Source organism: Polyodon spathula, chromosome 25 (assembly GCF_017654505.1).
Source record: "Polyodon spathula isolate WHYD16114869_AA chromosome 25, ASM1765450v1, whole genome shotgun sequence".
Classification (NCBI taxonomy): Eukaryota; Metazoa; Chordata; class Actinopteri; order Acipenseriformes; family Polyodontidae; genus Polyodon; species Polyodon spathula.
In genome coordinates this window covers 21155525-21169698 of record NC_054558.1, presented here as the reverse complement: position 1 = coordinate 21169698, position 14174 = coordinate 21155525, and the positions used below count along the sequence as shown (strand labels likewise).

At 41.9% G+C, this 14174-nt stretch overlaps 1 protein-coding gene across 1 annotated transcript in view; it reads left to right on the top strand.

Annotated features, from left to right (window-relative positions):
* LOC121299459 (kinase suppressor of Ras 2-like) overlaps positions 1 to 14174 on the top strand; it is a 68284-nt gene that overhangs the window by 371 nt on the left and 53739 nt on the right. The window contains exons 2-5 of the mRNA XM_041227168.1: positions 8380 to 8520; positions 9299 to 9412; positions 10915 to 10958; positions 13218 to 13238. Coding sequence (XP_041083102.1) covers positions 8380 to 8520; positions 9299 to 9412; positions 10915 to 10958; positions 13218 to 13238 — 320 coding nt within the window. The remainder of the gene's footprint in view (positions 1 to 8379; positions 8521 to 9298; positions 9413 to 10914; positions 10959 to 13217; positions 13239 to 14174) is intronic.

Here is a 14174-nt window from a genome sequence, read left to right as displayed (position 1 = left end):
TATTATATATATAAACAATATTAGGTTACTTTGCCCTTTGTTTAACCTCCCCATATTCAATATATATTATATAAGAAACCTTTTTAATGAGTGTTGTTTCAGACAGATTGTTTTTTGTTTAATGTGTGCGGATTTGTTTGTATATTTGGGGTTGCTCGCAGTGATAAATTAAGAAGCTGCAGTGTGCTGAAGTGAGCCTGCGCGTTCTGCAGGTGATGGAAATAAAGAAGAGAAGAGAATTGCAAGCCTGCTTTCACTGCCAAGGCCGAGGACTCAAATGTCTCCAGCGTTTCAAACGGCACAGCTAGTGTGTGTTTTTAACGTGTTGTTATTACGAGATAAGAACGGCAGCAAAGCTCTTTCAGTGGTTCATGAATTTACATTTTTAACACCTTTTTCTAAAAAAAAAACAAAAAAACAAAACAAAACAAAAAAAAAAAAAAAACGTGGGATAGACATATGATACGTAATAAAATACGTGTAATTCAGATACCTTTTCTTTGGTGTAACATATGATGTATGACTTCTTCATTTTACTCCTGTAACTGGTGCATTATTTATATACAGCACAATTGTTCATCAGTCGTTTTAGCTACAGATTCCCCAGTGGGGTTGTGATGTAGGCGGGGAATTAAAAAAAAAAAACAAAAAAAAAAAAAAAACAAAAAAAAACCGTATTTTGACAGGGATTCAAACCGAATAAGCGACCGTCTGATTAATTTCAGTAGTTTCAGTCGTGCAGTCTGGGGCAGTTGTTTTAAAAATTACACTCTGCTGTTGTGGGGCGAGCTAAGTTGAAAAGACACTTTATGAAACGCTTAGTCTAGGTGTTTAAAGTTAAAGAACACATTTTGCACAGACCACGAGTACCCTTTTTAGTTGCTATGTCGGTTATCTATTGCATGTTTGTTTTATTTCTTAGATGTTATTAATTAAAAAGCACATCACGTTCTCTTCATTATAGCGACGGCTGTTTCAGTTTACAGCAAGATTTGCTCACCAAACGCCTCCCTTACACTACACGCGGGATAAAGTGTTCATTTTATTAAACATTTTTAAGTTCAGTAAGTAAAATCAACTGCTAACCGTTTTACTAGTTCAACCTGATACACGATTTACATGTAACATGATTGGAGGTGTTTTAATACACCAGGACAGCGACATCTAGCGGTTGAAGATTTAAAAACTCACAGAAAATGCTTTTAAAAAACAATATTGAGGGCCGTTTTCGCAAAGAAACCAGTTGTTTTTAAAAACATTGATGTTACCAAGCTTCAAACAAATCACCCATGAGGTTCCTTATTTAAAAGCAGCTACACGAAACTAAGTTGTTTCTTGCTGGTTCTGTAACATTAGCCCAGGGGGGGCAGTAAGACTCCCATTGCATAGCTGTTTGATCCATCTTGGTTTTACAGTGAGTTTATTAAAAAACTTGAGCTTGTTGCCTATATACTGTTAATCAAGGTTGGATTACCACCTGGAATGGGGGAAACTGCTATGCAACGGGACTCTTATTTCCATCACTGGCTACTAGCAGTATGCATTTTCATTTTAGAAAGAAAAGTGTGTAACACAGTGGTAAAGGCTTTGCGAATATAGCCTGGAATCTTTTCAAGGATGAGGTAGTTTTTTTTTTCCTCCTGTACTGTGCAGTGCAGTGGTAATGCAGTGCAGGCATTATTTACTTTTGCTTCAGGTTTCTTTGCTAAGGGTTTGTCTCCCACAGATAGACGATACAAAGTGTGCAGTGGAAAAGCGCGGGAAACTGAAAAGATTAACGTGCCATCATCCTTACAGTGGTTTATTCCTAAATAAACTTTTCACAGTTCTGTCAAGCTGCCTGCACCCAACAACCATACACAAAAAGTTGGTTTTACACACTAATCGTCTATCACGGTGAACAGTACAACTGACAGGAATTTACACTGAAAAAAAATCTCCTAGACCTCCTTTAGACATTTCAGACATATGTAGACATGATTTTATACAGACTTTAACCTATAGATTAATGTAGTTCGATGTGAGTTTATTTAACTGTACAGGCTTGCATGCCTTCTACACCTTGTGGCAGATCTAAAACATTTTCTGACTGATTATTTTCCAGCTTCAAACTAGGAACTTTGGAACCTCTTGGAATGAACATTCTGTTCTGACATAAACATGACATCATCCACACTATTCCAGGGATAGAAGGAGGTCCTCTACTGTGCTTTTCCATGTGTTGAGAATCTATATCAAGCTCTCCCGTACAACACACCACACAGTGAATTAGTTTCGATTTGAATAACAAACAGGGTGTGTGTGCAACATGTCAGTAATTAAATACAGCAGGTATTGCAGTAATGCAGTTAAACTGGTCAGCCCAGCACACATGAGCCAGCTCAACTTTTTGCATGTTTGCATTCGTGTGCCATGGAAATGTGCACATTGCGTGCTAGTTCCTTGCCACGCAAGTAAGGTGGTCACCTTTGAATGGTGCATTCAGTCATACAAAATGAAGACATGGTCGTGACCTTGCTACACTTGAGTCTGGGTAATGTGTCTGATGTCTGTGGCACATGGGATCAGTTGCAGTGAGAAGTTTTACTGTATTTTTTAGCACTGCATTCTGACTGCACTTTGTTACAGATTATTCTATTGCTGTACATGCTGCCCAGTCGTAATTGTAATCGGGTAGGAGGATAGGATGTGTGAAATGCAAAAACAAAAAGGTTAGCGAGCTTAGCCAGGGAAAGGTTACATGCGTGCACTTCAATGCTGCTTGCAAAAGTTTGCAAGCAGCGTGTTGGGAGTATTTTTTTCTTGTGGTTGATCTACATGCTGGGCTTCAGTAATGCCCTAGATAATCCTAAAGCAATCCATATTTTTCAAACTCCAACCTTTGCCGGCCAGGTGACGTGCTTTTTAATTTCTTACTCTCAGTACCTCCTGAATAACTCAATCCCAATGTATTAGAACAACAATCTTTTCAATATATTAGGGATTCCAATGAACTGACTCCTCCTGAGCTGCTCCATACCAGCCCTCTGTTAAAACCTCTTTCAGTCCTTTTGAGTTCTGAAAATCTCCCAGTGCTTTCGGACAGCACTCCAATAAGAACATGAACTCGGTCTCTTTGGTAGTCAGGGATTACTGTGTGGTGAAATCTTGAGTCAGATACTATGGAGAGGTGCTGAACTATATGACAAGTCACATGACTAGCTGTGCAGTTAGCTGCCTGTAGGTTGTAAAGTAAAATTGTTGATAGCTTCTGTATCCTAGGCTGCCCCTGGGAAATAAAAAAAAAAGACTAAATAATCAGTCTGTGTGTTACTGGTGGCTGTGGGGGAAGAGTACAGCTGCAGAGGTCTGTGTGTCGTCTTTAAGACATCAATCAAAATGCACAGTTACCCAAATGCTGAATCCAGGTAGCATGCAAACTCAAATGACCAGGTAGAACATCCATTCCCTGATAAAGTGGCCACGCCCATTAAGCACGCAGTTACTTCAGTTGGTTTGGTAAAGATTTGAGAATAGCCGCCTGTATTAGTCAGTGGCTGTGATAACGCTTTGGCACGACATAAATAAAAAGATATCAGTGCTCTCAAGCATTCGGATCAAATCCAGATCAAACTGATTTGAACTGGGAAGGTGCCAGAACTTGAGCTGTCCAACCCACACTGAGGGTGGGATTTACTAGAGGCAAGTGGAAAAAAATATATGTAGGCAGAACAGAAGGGCTGTGAGTAAATTATTCTGAAATACTGATTGAGGAAATGGTATAAAAACGTGTTGCACTCAGGTGAGCCTTGATTTTTGTGTAATGCCCTGTTGCAGATTTGCTTGTAGACTGCAGAGGGAGCTTCATTTGCTGTTTGACAGACTCCTGGTACAGATTCAAACATTGCAATAGATGTACAAGCATCCACACTGGCTCGAGGAGCTAAATCGTTGTGTTTTCTATGCATTCCTCTACCGCACTGCAACATCATTTCAAACTCAATAGTACAACAGGGATGAGAATAAGACTCCTATTGCATAGTAGTTTCACCCATTCCAGGTTTTAATACCAGCATTATTAGCCAGTGTATAGGTAACAAAACCAGGACTGGATCACACGGCTATGCAATGGGAGTCTTCTTTCTATCCCTGTACAAAATTCCACCCACTTCTGTTCCTGCAGTCAAATAGCCTGAACAGGAAAGCACAGGTTTCAAGTTTTATTAGCAGATTTCAACTGGATATGTTGCTCACTTATACTTGTTCAGAAAAAAACCTCAAATGAGAGTTTTCGCGAGTGAATGCCTTGTTTCTATCAAAGCGGCATGCTGATTTGATTCATCCTCCTCTGTGCTGTGCTGTGGCAGTATAAGTGCTTGATTGCTGCCATCTGTTTCTGTGTTACATGCATACTGATACTGCAAAACACTGGCCGATCAATGCAAACAGATCAATACCGTAGAACTGCTTGTGCAGCCAGATGAGCCCGGGAGGCAAGAGCAGAGCTGGCACTGCCCCAGGCCTGGGGTCTCTGAGTCCAGAGAACGCTCTGTTTGTTTAGTAGGGATTTACCTTCACTTGCTGGAAATTAGTCAGATTAACAGTTTGCACTCTGCGTATCTGATCTGTAAGCTTGCGTGGCCTCTGGCTGAAGGAGACTCTGTGTTTTCTCCCTGGAACCCACACTGTCCTTCCGTGAGCGTGGATTTGCTTGAAGTGTCCGAATGGGATTTCTCTAATTGCCGGGTTAGCAATGGAATCAGACATCTTTCACCTCTGGGATAGACACTCAGGTTCAGTGCACTGGCAGGGGTGGACACTTTAGCTGGAGAAGCCTATGCCTATGGGAACACTGATTAAAGATGCATAAAGTGATGAAGAAATCACTTCTGTTTGAATTGTACTCGACTGTAATACAGTAAAAAGCAGAGCAATCTCTCACATTTCTCAGTCAGTTTCTATATGAACTTTGCAACATACAAACCAAATGAATCAGCGTTTGGCTTTCTGTATCCAATGCAGGCAATATAATCTTGAATCACACGTTAATCTATAGGTTAAAGTCTGTATAAAATCATAGGCTAGTGTCCGAAATCCAACCTGAAATGTCTACAGGAGGTCTAGGAGATTTTTTTTCAGTGTAAATTCCTGTCAGTTGTACTGTTCACTGTGATAGACGATTAGTGTGTAAAACCAACTTTTTGTGTATGGTTGTTGGGTGCAGGCAGCTTGACAGAACTGTGAAAAGTTTATTTAGGAATAAACCACTGTAAGGATGATGGCACGTTAAACTTTTCAGTTTCCCACGCTTTTCCACTGCACACTTTGTATCGTTTATCTGTGGGAGACAAACCTTTAGCAAAGAAACCTGAAGCGAAAGTAAATAATGGCTGTACTGCATTACCACTGCACTGCACAGTACAGGAGAAAAAGCCACATGCAGAATAGACCGTGGTTAACTGTCTTAAGAGCTGGCCTGTGCGTTAGCTCCAGTGGATGATGAAAGGGCAATCTATTAAAAGATATTTTATTGGACTCTTAAGCTGTAATTGCATTGAGGGCTCTCAGGAGAGGTTTTTGAATGTGAGCATAATGTATCATTAATGATGTCCAGAGAGCAGTCCAGATCTTTACTACAGGATCCCCCGAGTGCTGTTGCCTTTCATTTAAACATTGGTTCCCATGCAAACCGAGTAACTCAAAACTGAATTGCCTTTGCATTAGTGGTGTTCATAATTGTATTACAGTTTAAGGCCGTGCAGCTAAGTTGTTTCCTGTCACCATGTCACCTTTGTGATCTGTAACATATTTGCAGTGCTGGAATGAAGGATGCTCTAGAACATATTTGCAGTGCTGGAATGAAGGATGCTCTAGAATATATTTACAGTGCTGGAATAAAGGATGCTCTAGAACATATTTACAGTGCTGGAATGAAGGATGCTCTAGAACATATTTACAGTGCTGGAATGAAGGATGCTCTAGAACATATTTACAGTGCTGGAATGAATGAATGCTTCTTTATGCTTGATACATTAGGTGACAGTATCTGCAAAGAAAGTAGTTTTTTTTGCTGATAATAAAATGGCATAAATAAGAAAAATGCACAAATTGGTTACATGAAACTAGAGTTGCAATCCATAACTAGTTTCCTGTTGGAATACGGGACAGGCAGTAATCAGCAATCGATGCCTTGAGAAAGCCTTAGTGTTCATACACATGCATATGATTACACATACAACGTAATGCATACATTTGCATTAGATTCTGCACAAAACTCAACACAGAACAAATACAAGCAGAAGAGCTTTAGACTAGCAACATAAAAGTCCTGGCGATCAATAAGCAATTAACTGCATCTCTACATGAATATTTTCAGGGTTTAGAGGTGGTGCTGTTTGTTTGTGAGTTTTATTTTGACAGTAATTGAATGGGGTCCTCCTGGTTGTATGAGTTCAGATTCTTTATAGTCTAATACCAGTATGCAAGTTGTTGCAAGTTTAAAATAACTTTGCTGACTCCGGTGTGGAAAGGGGGTTCTGAACAAACTGTTCCAGTGCAAGGAAACTCCTCTTGTTAAATCCACCATGTTAGAGGGAAGGATCCCATTGACCTTCACAGGGATTTTCAAAACCATCTCCTCAATACTTCTCTGTCGGGAAGCAACCCGTTTCTCGTGAGGAATGCCTGCCTCACAACACTGTGCTAGCTCTGTCCCATCTCACAGAGGATTAGAACACACTGTCTGCCGTCACAGTTTCATAATGCTCCCAGTTCCACAGTGCAAGGCCATCAAAGGTGTTATAACATGATTTTGAAGGTATTATAGTGGAGATTGTTGTGATCATTGCTTGCTGATAATCGATAACTTAAAATGCTGTTATTGTCCAACACAATGGATACGGCTGTAGAGCTTGAAGTGACTGATGGATTCTTGCTTTCTAATTGTGTCATGATCTTCAGAGCAGATGGATTGTAGCTTTGAGGGTGTTGTTAAGGGACCTGAGGGTTTAGAATGTACTTGTAAAAAGGTTTTTGGGGTGCAGGAGTATTGGGATTGTATTAGGAATGTTTCTGCTGGACGCGATTCTCCCTGTGGGGGTCTGAGGGTTAGATGCATTGGGTCATTGTGATTATTGTGGTGTACTTTTAAGTATAAGGAAGGGTAAGGGTTTGGACTCCTGCGCTCTAGAAAGAAGAGCAAAACTCAGCTGGGTTACACAGAGCCTGCATGTCGCTGTTAGCTTCTTTACCAAGCAGTCTGGAACAATTCACTTTATTTAATCCTTTAAAACGTACCACATGTACTCTGAACTTACTGGCAGTGCAATGGGACGTGGGAACAGCCTCTAGTACAGTCGGAGCTGTATTACAGACCAGTTGTACACGAGGACCGCTTGTCTTCTGAGACCGCTGTAGCGCCCATCATGCACCACGGCACAGACCCTTCTGCAAGGGTCACTTTCAGAGCACCACTCCAGTGATCATTATAAGCAGGTTTGAATGTGAATGGAGAAACCCATGCTCCAGTGGCCGCACTGTGGCCGAGGGAGGTAGTGCAGCTCCGCAAGCATTTAAAAGCGTGACTGTCTGATTGCTGTCGATGTGTCCCTGTGCTGGTTACTGTACTGAAACCTGTGCTTTTACAAGCGGTGTATAAATAATGTGCAGCAATTCCAAACCACACGTGTTTTTTTCAGAGGTGTTTTGCTGCCCTCTGGTGGCTATCTTGGAGTTATACTGATTCGTCAAGGCTCCTCCATGTGCAAGCCTAGGACATTTACCACTGTGCTAAACGTGAAGCGTTTTGTTATTGTAAGCTGAAAGAACAAGCTGCTAATGATTTATTTAGCAGAGTACTTTGTGAATGTGCCTTAATTGCTGTGCATATTATTATTACAGAATTTAAATATTTTTTTTTATCAATCTAGCAATTGAGATGTAATAGTTACTTTGCCACTACAGTAATAAAACAATCTATCTCAACATAACAGTTTGTACCAAGGAAGCTTTAATAATTGAGTAAGTCCCATTTTATTATTATTATTATTATTATTATTATTTAGAGTATTACAAAATGACTCAGCTCTTAAAAACCTGCGTCAAATGATGCTACAAAATATCACAGAAAAGTCTCAATGGACGCTGGAAGACAAAGAGTCCGATCCAAGACCTGCAGAAATAATATTTGCATTGCCGCCTAGCTTCTGGATATATCAGTGATGCATTATTCTTCACATTTCTATATCACTTCATGTTTAGAAATTATTTTTTTTTGCTGTCGTTCACAAAAACTCTAGTTGCAGTTTAGAGGTGTTCACTGTAATCCCTGCTGGCGCTCCTCACTAAGCATGCCAATGAGAACGCTTGTCGCTTGTTTGTTTCTGTGTTTCTGTGTTTCAGGGCAAGCTGGTGAAGTATTTCAGCAGGCAGCTCTCCTGCAAGCGGAAGGTCTCCCTACAGGAGCGCAATGCAGAGCTGGAGGGCTTCCCACACCTCACACACTGGTTCCGCATTGTCAACATGCGCAAGGAGGTCACGGAGGTACAGCTAACACGGCTATGCCCTTTACACAACCCTATAGCAGCTGCCCTCGAAAGATAGCTGGGCTGTATAACTGTGAAAATGTAAATGCTGTCCTGCAAGTTTTTTGTTTGTGGTTTTTTTTTTTGTTTGTTTCATAATAGCATCAAGCAGCAGGAATTACACTTAGATTTGGCATGGTTCTGAATAAGAGAAGCACATTAGATTGATCATGTGATCCCTAAAGCTGGGGGAGCAGCACGGTTGCAAACAGTCTTCCAGAAATGGGGCAATGCAAAGACCTAATGGCATGCAACAGAGGCGTGATAGATAGGGCAAGGCAAGCATGCACTGCAGCAACAAGGACAGTGGTGTTGGTCAGCTGGTGCAAGACATCGCTCATCAGAGTGTGTCAGCAATGTCAAAACTAAGAGAAAGTGGCCGCCACGAGAGAGACAGCTGTGTCCGCAGACAGTTTGTGACAGAAAGAGAGAAAAGACGGTCAGAGAGGCTTGTTGGTCAGGTCTGAAATATGATTGACATGAATGGATTAGCAATCCATTAAAACAGCCTTCCAGCACCTTGTGGAGTCTGTGCCACATTCTGTTAATGCTGTAATCAGAGCCTTCCAGCCTTCCAGCACCTTGTGGAGTCTATACCACATCCTGTCAATGCTGTGAAACCCGATGCTAGTTACAGGTCGAGGCAATGTAGCTTCATTGCTCTGTGTAGAAAGAGTCTGTTTTGTTTGGTGCCGCCGTGTTAGTAATGCACCCCTCTTCCCTTGGTGCGGTTCCAGGAGATCGGTCCAGATGAGCTGACCCTGGAAGCCCTGCTGGAGATGAGTGATGAGCAGGTGTGTGAGACCGTGCAGAAGTACGGAGCCAGCAGTGAGGAATGTGCTCCGAACGGAGTGTGCGGAGGGACAGACGGACGGTCTTTGCAGGTAAGGAATTAAGCCCAATATTCGCTGACAAGTGTTCACACATAACATGCCCCTCCCACCCCCCCCCCCCCCCCCCCCCCCCCCTTGCCCGGTTCTCAACTCAACAATACATGTATAGCAATCAGTGTGGCAGGACAGCTGATGAGCGTGACAGTTTATTTATTTCATTTATTTATTCACATTTATACAGTACCTTACATCACACGGGCCCCAAGGTGCTTCACACAAAAAAATCAATCCACTGTAATGAGGCAAATACAACATTTGGTCATAGAAAGGATGCCAGTTCATATAAAATGAACAATAAAAACAAGAGTAGGAACATTAATAACATTTGAACTTAAAAAGGACAACTAAAAAGCAGTTCTATTGTATAATAAAAAACTAAGCTAAGTTTGTGAAAATGTGTTTTCAGAGAGTCCCATAGTGTTGGAGCCTTACAAGAAACGACCCTTCCTCCCATACTGTTTCTATTCACCCCGGGATAACCAGCAGCCTCGCCTCCTGGGATCTAAGAGTGCGAATAGGAGTGCATGGGGTCAGCAACTCCTTCGATAACTGGCTGCTAATCCACTGAGGGCTTTATACGTTAAAAGCAAAGGGTATTCGAAACTGCAAGAGTAAACCAGGCCAAGACAGGGGTGGCATGTTCACATTTTCTGGTTTTAGTTGGTATTCTAACAGCGGCATTTTGGCATTTTTGTCATATCAGCAATATGTGCCGGAGAGTGTAGAAGAGTTAATGGCGATGGGTAGTTGAATTCAAATTGCACCCGTGGTATTGAAGAGCTCGTGTTTATCAGGTAAGCCTGTGCAGGGTGCGCTCAGGATCATGGTACAGTAGGTTAAAGGGACTGTTCCATTAGCGCTGGATAAGCACATTTCCAGATATAGTGAAAACTGTAAAGTGTGACAGCATTGGGTACGTCCGTACACACAGCCAGGATTAGGAATGAAGGTACACATGGAATGAACTACTTGGTTACGCTATAAGGATGACACCAGATCATGCTTCACATTTTAACAATGATTATTTATTAGTTCCAAATACCCACTTTCCATTCTACAGTACAATTCTGCTAGCATTAACAGAGAGAGGCAATTGATCAGAGTACCTGCCCTGGACAGAGCACTCTGATGCTACACCGATGGTCCAGGTGATCCGGAGGTATTGGGAGCTTCTCTGTGTCGCCTCTATTCCTGGTATTTAAACTCTAGTAGGCTCAGAGGCTACAGTTTATTTCCGTTATCTTACTAACTAGAAATGAGATATTCAGCTGTTACTCCATTCAAGTGCAACCAACCACTAACTACTCTGTTTACAAGATCACTGTGGTTAAGAGCGAGAGCTGCTGTGAGGCTCTGCAGTATCTCCTGACTCTGCACGTGGAGGAACAGCGAGAGCTGCTGTGAGGCTCTGCAGTATCTCCTGACTCTGCACAGGAAGGAACAGCGAGAGCTGCTGTGAGGCTCTGCAGTGTCTCCTGACTCTGCACATGAAGGAACAGAGAGAGCTGCTGTGAGGCTCTGCAGTGTCTCCTGGTCTCCCCAGCTCATGTTAATGGAGTCTCGGGTGACAACAGTAACGTCACAGTAGAGCTTATCAGGAATTCTGGCTTTACCAGCACATATCAAACCAGATACAATAGCATGCACTCCAGCCCCCTCCAGGATTATTAAAATGTTGCAATAAAAAGTCCCATTGATCTTAAAACACCCTGGGAGAGGTCACACTCACAGACCACGTGCAACCTTTCTCTTTCGTGTACAACATTAGAAGATGTTGATGTATTACCTGGAGATTCAGCTGCGTGTGTTGTAGTGTCATGTCATTGTTATTTCAGCAGAAGGCAGCAGCGATTCATATATCGCCTAGAGGAATTTGATTCCCCAGCAGCAGTATTTAGAACAGATACACATCACAGCAGCTTGGGTGTACTGAAGACATCGGGATACATATAAGAAATGATCATACATGCTTTTTAGTGGTGCAGCGTATACCCAGTGCATAAGATGTGCTCAACAATCACTTAGAGAATTGGGACAGTAACAGGAAGGTGGCAGTGGTTTGATTTGAGGTTTGTATCATACTCTCTAGAAATGTTGGCTAGGTCGAATGAGTCTGATGCAGTACTTCATTACGGCCAGAAGGTGGGGGTGTGGACCTATACAGCAGAATGCTTTATAATCAATTACAGCATATCGGTCTGTTGTACAGTGCATCCTCTCTAAAACCAGCCTGCCATCTACCTCAGAAAACAACATTCCTGCCACATACAGAACACTGTGTACCTCTAAACCACCTCCTCCTCTAAAGCAGTACACTTAATCAGCGTTCTGGTGTTTTAAGCACTGACGATATGAAGATTATATTTTGGCTACCTTGCAGCAACACAGAGTCAGGACACAGGGCTGAGGAGTGCTGTTTCTGATCTGTTCCACTAGAGGGAGCTCTTTGACAGTAATCCTGGTAATTATGTTGAGAATTCGCTCAAGAAAGGTTCCACTCTTACACACTCTCTGCACACACAGACCCCGGACATGCCCCCCCCCCCCCCCCTTCCCACTCACTTTTTCAACCAGTGGGAAATGTCCCCCCTCACATTACAGCAGTACTGAAACGTGTTTCTAGATGACTTTTTCATATAATCAATAGTCAGTACAGCAGTCTCCACTGGGACCTAGCGGAATCGCTAAACTGAGGCAGGGTTGGCGCGCAGTGCATCGTGGGTGATCTCCAGCAGAGAGGAGAAAGCAGAGCCCCATAGTGAAGAAGATTTTTTTTCTTTTCTTTGTGAAATTTCTCAATCGTGATTCTGTTTCCGATGTCTGTGGTCTCAGTACTATATAAGAATCTTTCTGTTTGAACATGGGGATCTTAACTGACTGTGAAATACTGCCCCCTGTCCTCCGAAGAGGGAGTTCGCGACTGCAAAGAGGCGCCAATCTGAATAAAATTTATTTTTTCTAGAGCCACTCTGTAGCCTTGGCTATCCCCAATAAATGTACCTTTCTTTTGCTGCGGTGTGGTGCTTGAATCCCCCCACAGTTAAAGTAGAAAAATCACTGCCCCATTGGTAAGGAGTCTGGCGATAATACTGCTGATTCTAACAAGAGGTGTGGTGATTGAACAGTCCTTTAATAGAGAGCTTGTCCTAACACATTGAGATCCTCAGATCTGTCTCTGTGATGAAGGGGATTGACAGAGAACAGCTATAGTGGTGAACTGGTCAATGAAGAGAGTTTACATACATCAGTCTGTACAATATTGTAATAATAATCTTAATTTTAATATAGTGCCTTTCATAGTGGCGCACCATCACAAAGCGCTTTACAAGATACAAGACAAGGGTGTATGAACTGTGATGACACTGTGGAAACTGGGGTGACACTAATTAGCCCATACTCTTGCTTGCTATTGGTCTTGCTAATGGAATTGCTAAAAAATAAAAAAGTTAATCTTTAAAGCAGTGAAGAGTTCCCCATGTTACATAATGTATCCCTCTCCAAAAAAAAACCCAATAGCACAAGCTTTATGAATGGGGCTCTGCGTATATTTGAAACGCAGCAGGCAGTCCCATTAACATGTCAGGATTAGTGTATTAATATTGATGACTTTGAATTAGCACAGGTTAACCTTTCATGTAATCCTCCTTTCATTTCCACAGGCGATTGGGAACAATCCTATCGAGTCATGCTTGAGCTGTGCAGTAATTAAGATCAGGCATTGTTGGGAAAAAACGTGCTTGTTAGCTTTTTCAAGTATTTAAAGACTATTGTCAATGCACAGTAAGTATGCAGATTAACATAAATCCTTCTATTAATATGCAGCCATAAATCTTGCTTGTTTTCATACTGTTTTGCCATGGTGTTCGAGCTTAACCCTGGCCTGATATAGATGCAATGTAAGCCTCTGTGGGTCAGGGGAAAAATCTATGTAGCTATCTCACTGTAACATAATGTGCTCACAAGGGTGAGCTTCTCAGATTATATCTTTAAACCTTAAGCTTACATTTCACACTTAAGCACCACAGTGTTCTCATTGATCAAGCTTTTAGCTCTGGAACGCTGACTGTCTGTCCTGGATACATTCTGACAGCAACTAAAGCGTTCTGCGTAACGGGCTTGAGCAGATTTTAGTTGAAGTTTAGTTAAACAGAGCTGTTGTGATTAGACTGCCAAACGCCCAGGAACCTCAAGATGACTTGTAAAAGTCACATTGTAACAGTGTGTGTTGAACAAATCTACGCAGGCACTATGCTGCGTGGAATTACTTTGTTAGCTAGCACACCTCTAATGCTAAAGTTGCATGGAAAAAAGCTGCTTTGAAAATGTTAGTAATTAAAATGAAATTCACTTTGTTATTTTCAGTGTACTTATACAGTTTATGATTTGTCTTTCGAAAAACGTGTTTATGCACTGACACCTTAAACTATATGATCTTCCGTTATTGCTTCTGCCAGCGGCTGCTTCAAAGCTTACAGAGCAAACGTTCAGATATTTCAGCCAGTGGAGCCTATAGCCAATAGATGATGTCACGCAGCCACACACGTGAAGCTGGCAATCAGGTGAAGTGCTGTTTTAAACTTCCACGTGATCTTTTAGACAAGAGGAAAATGAAGGGACAGGATTGTTCAGTCCCCATCCATAATCCCTGGTGCCTTGGACCATGTTCAGAAGTGTCTTTGGAAGAATATTTCTTTTGATTTAATTTATTATATGGCTCGGA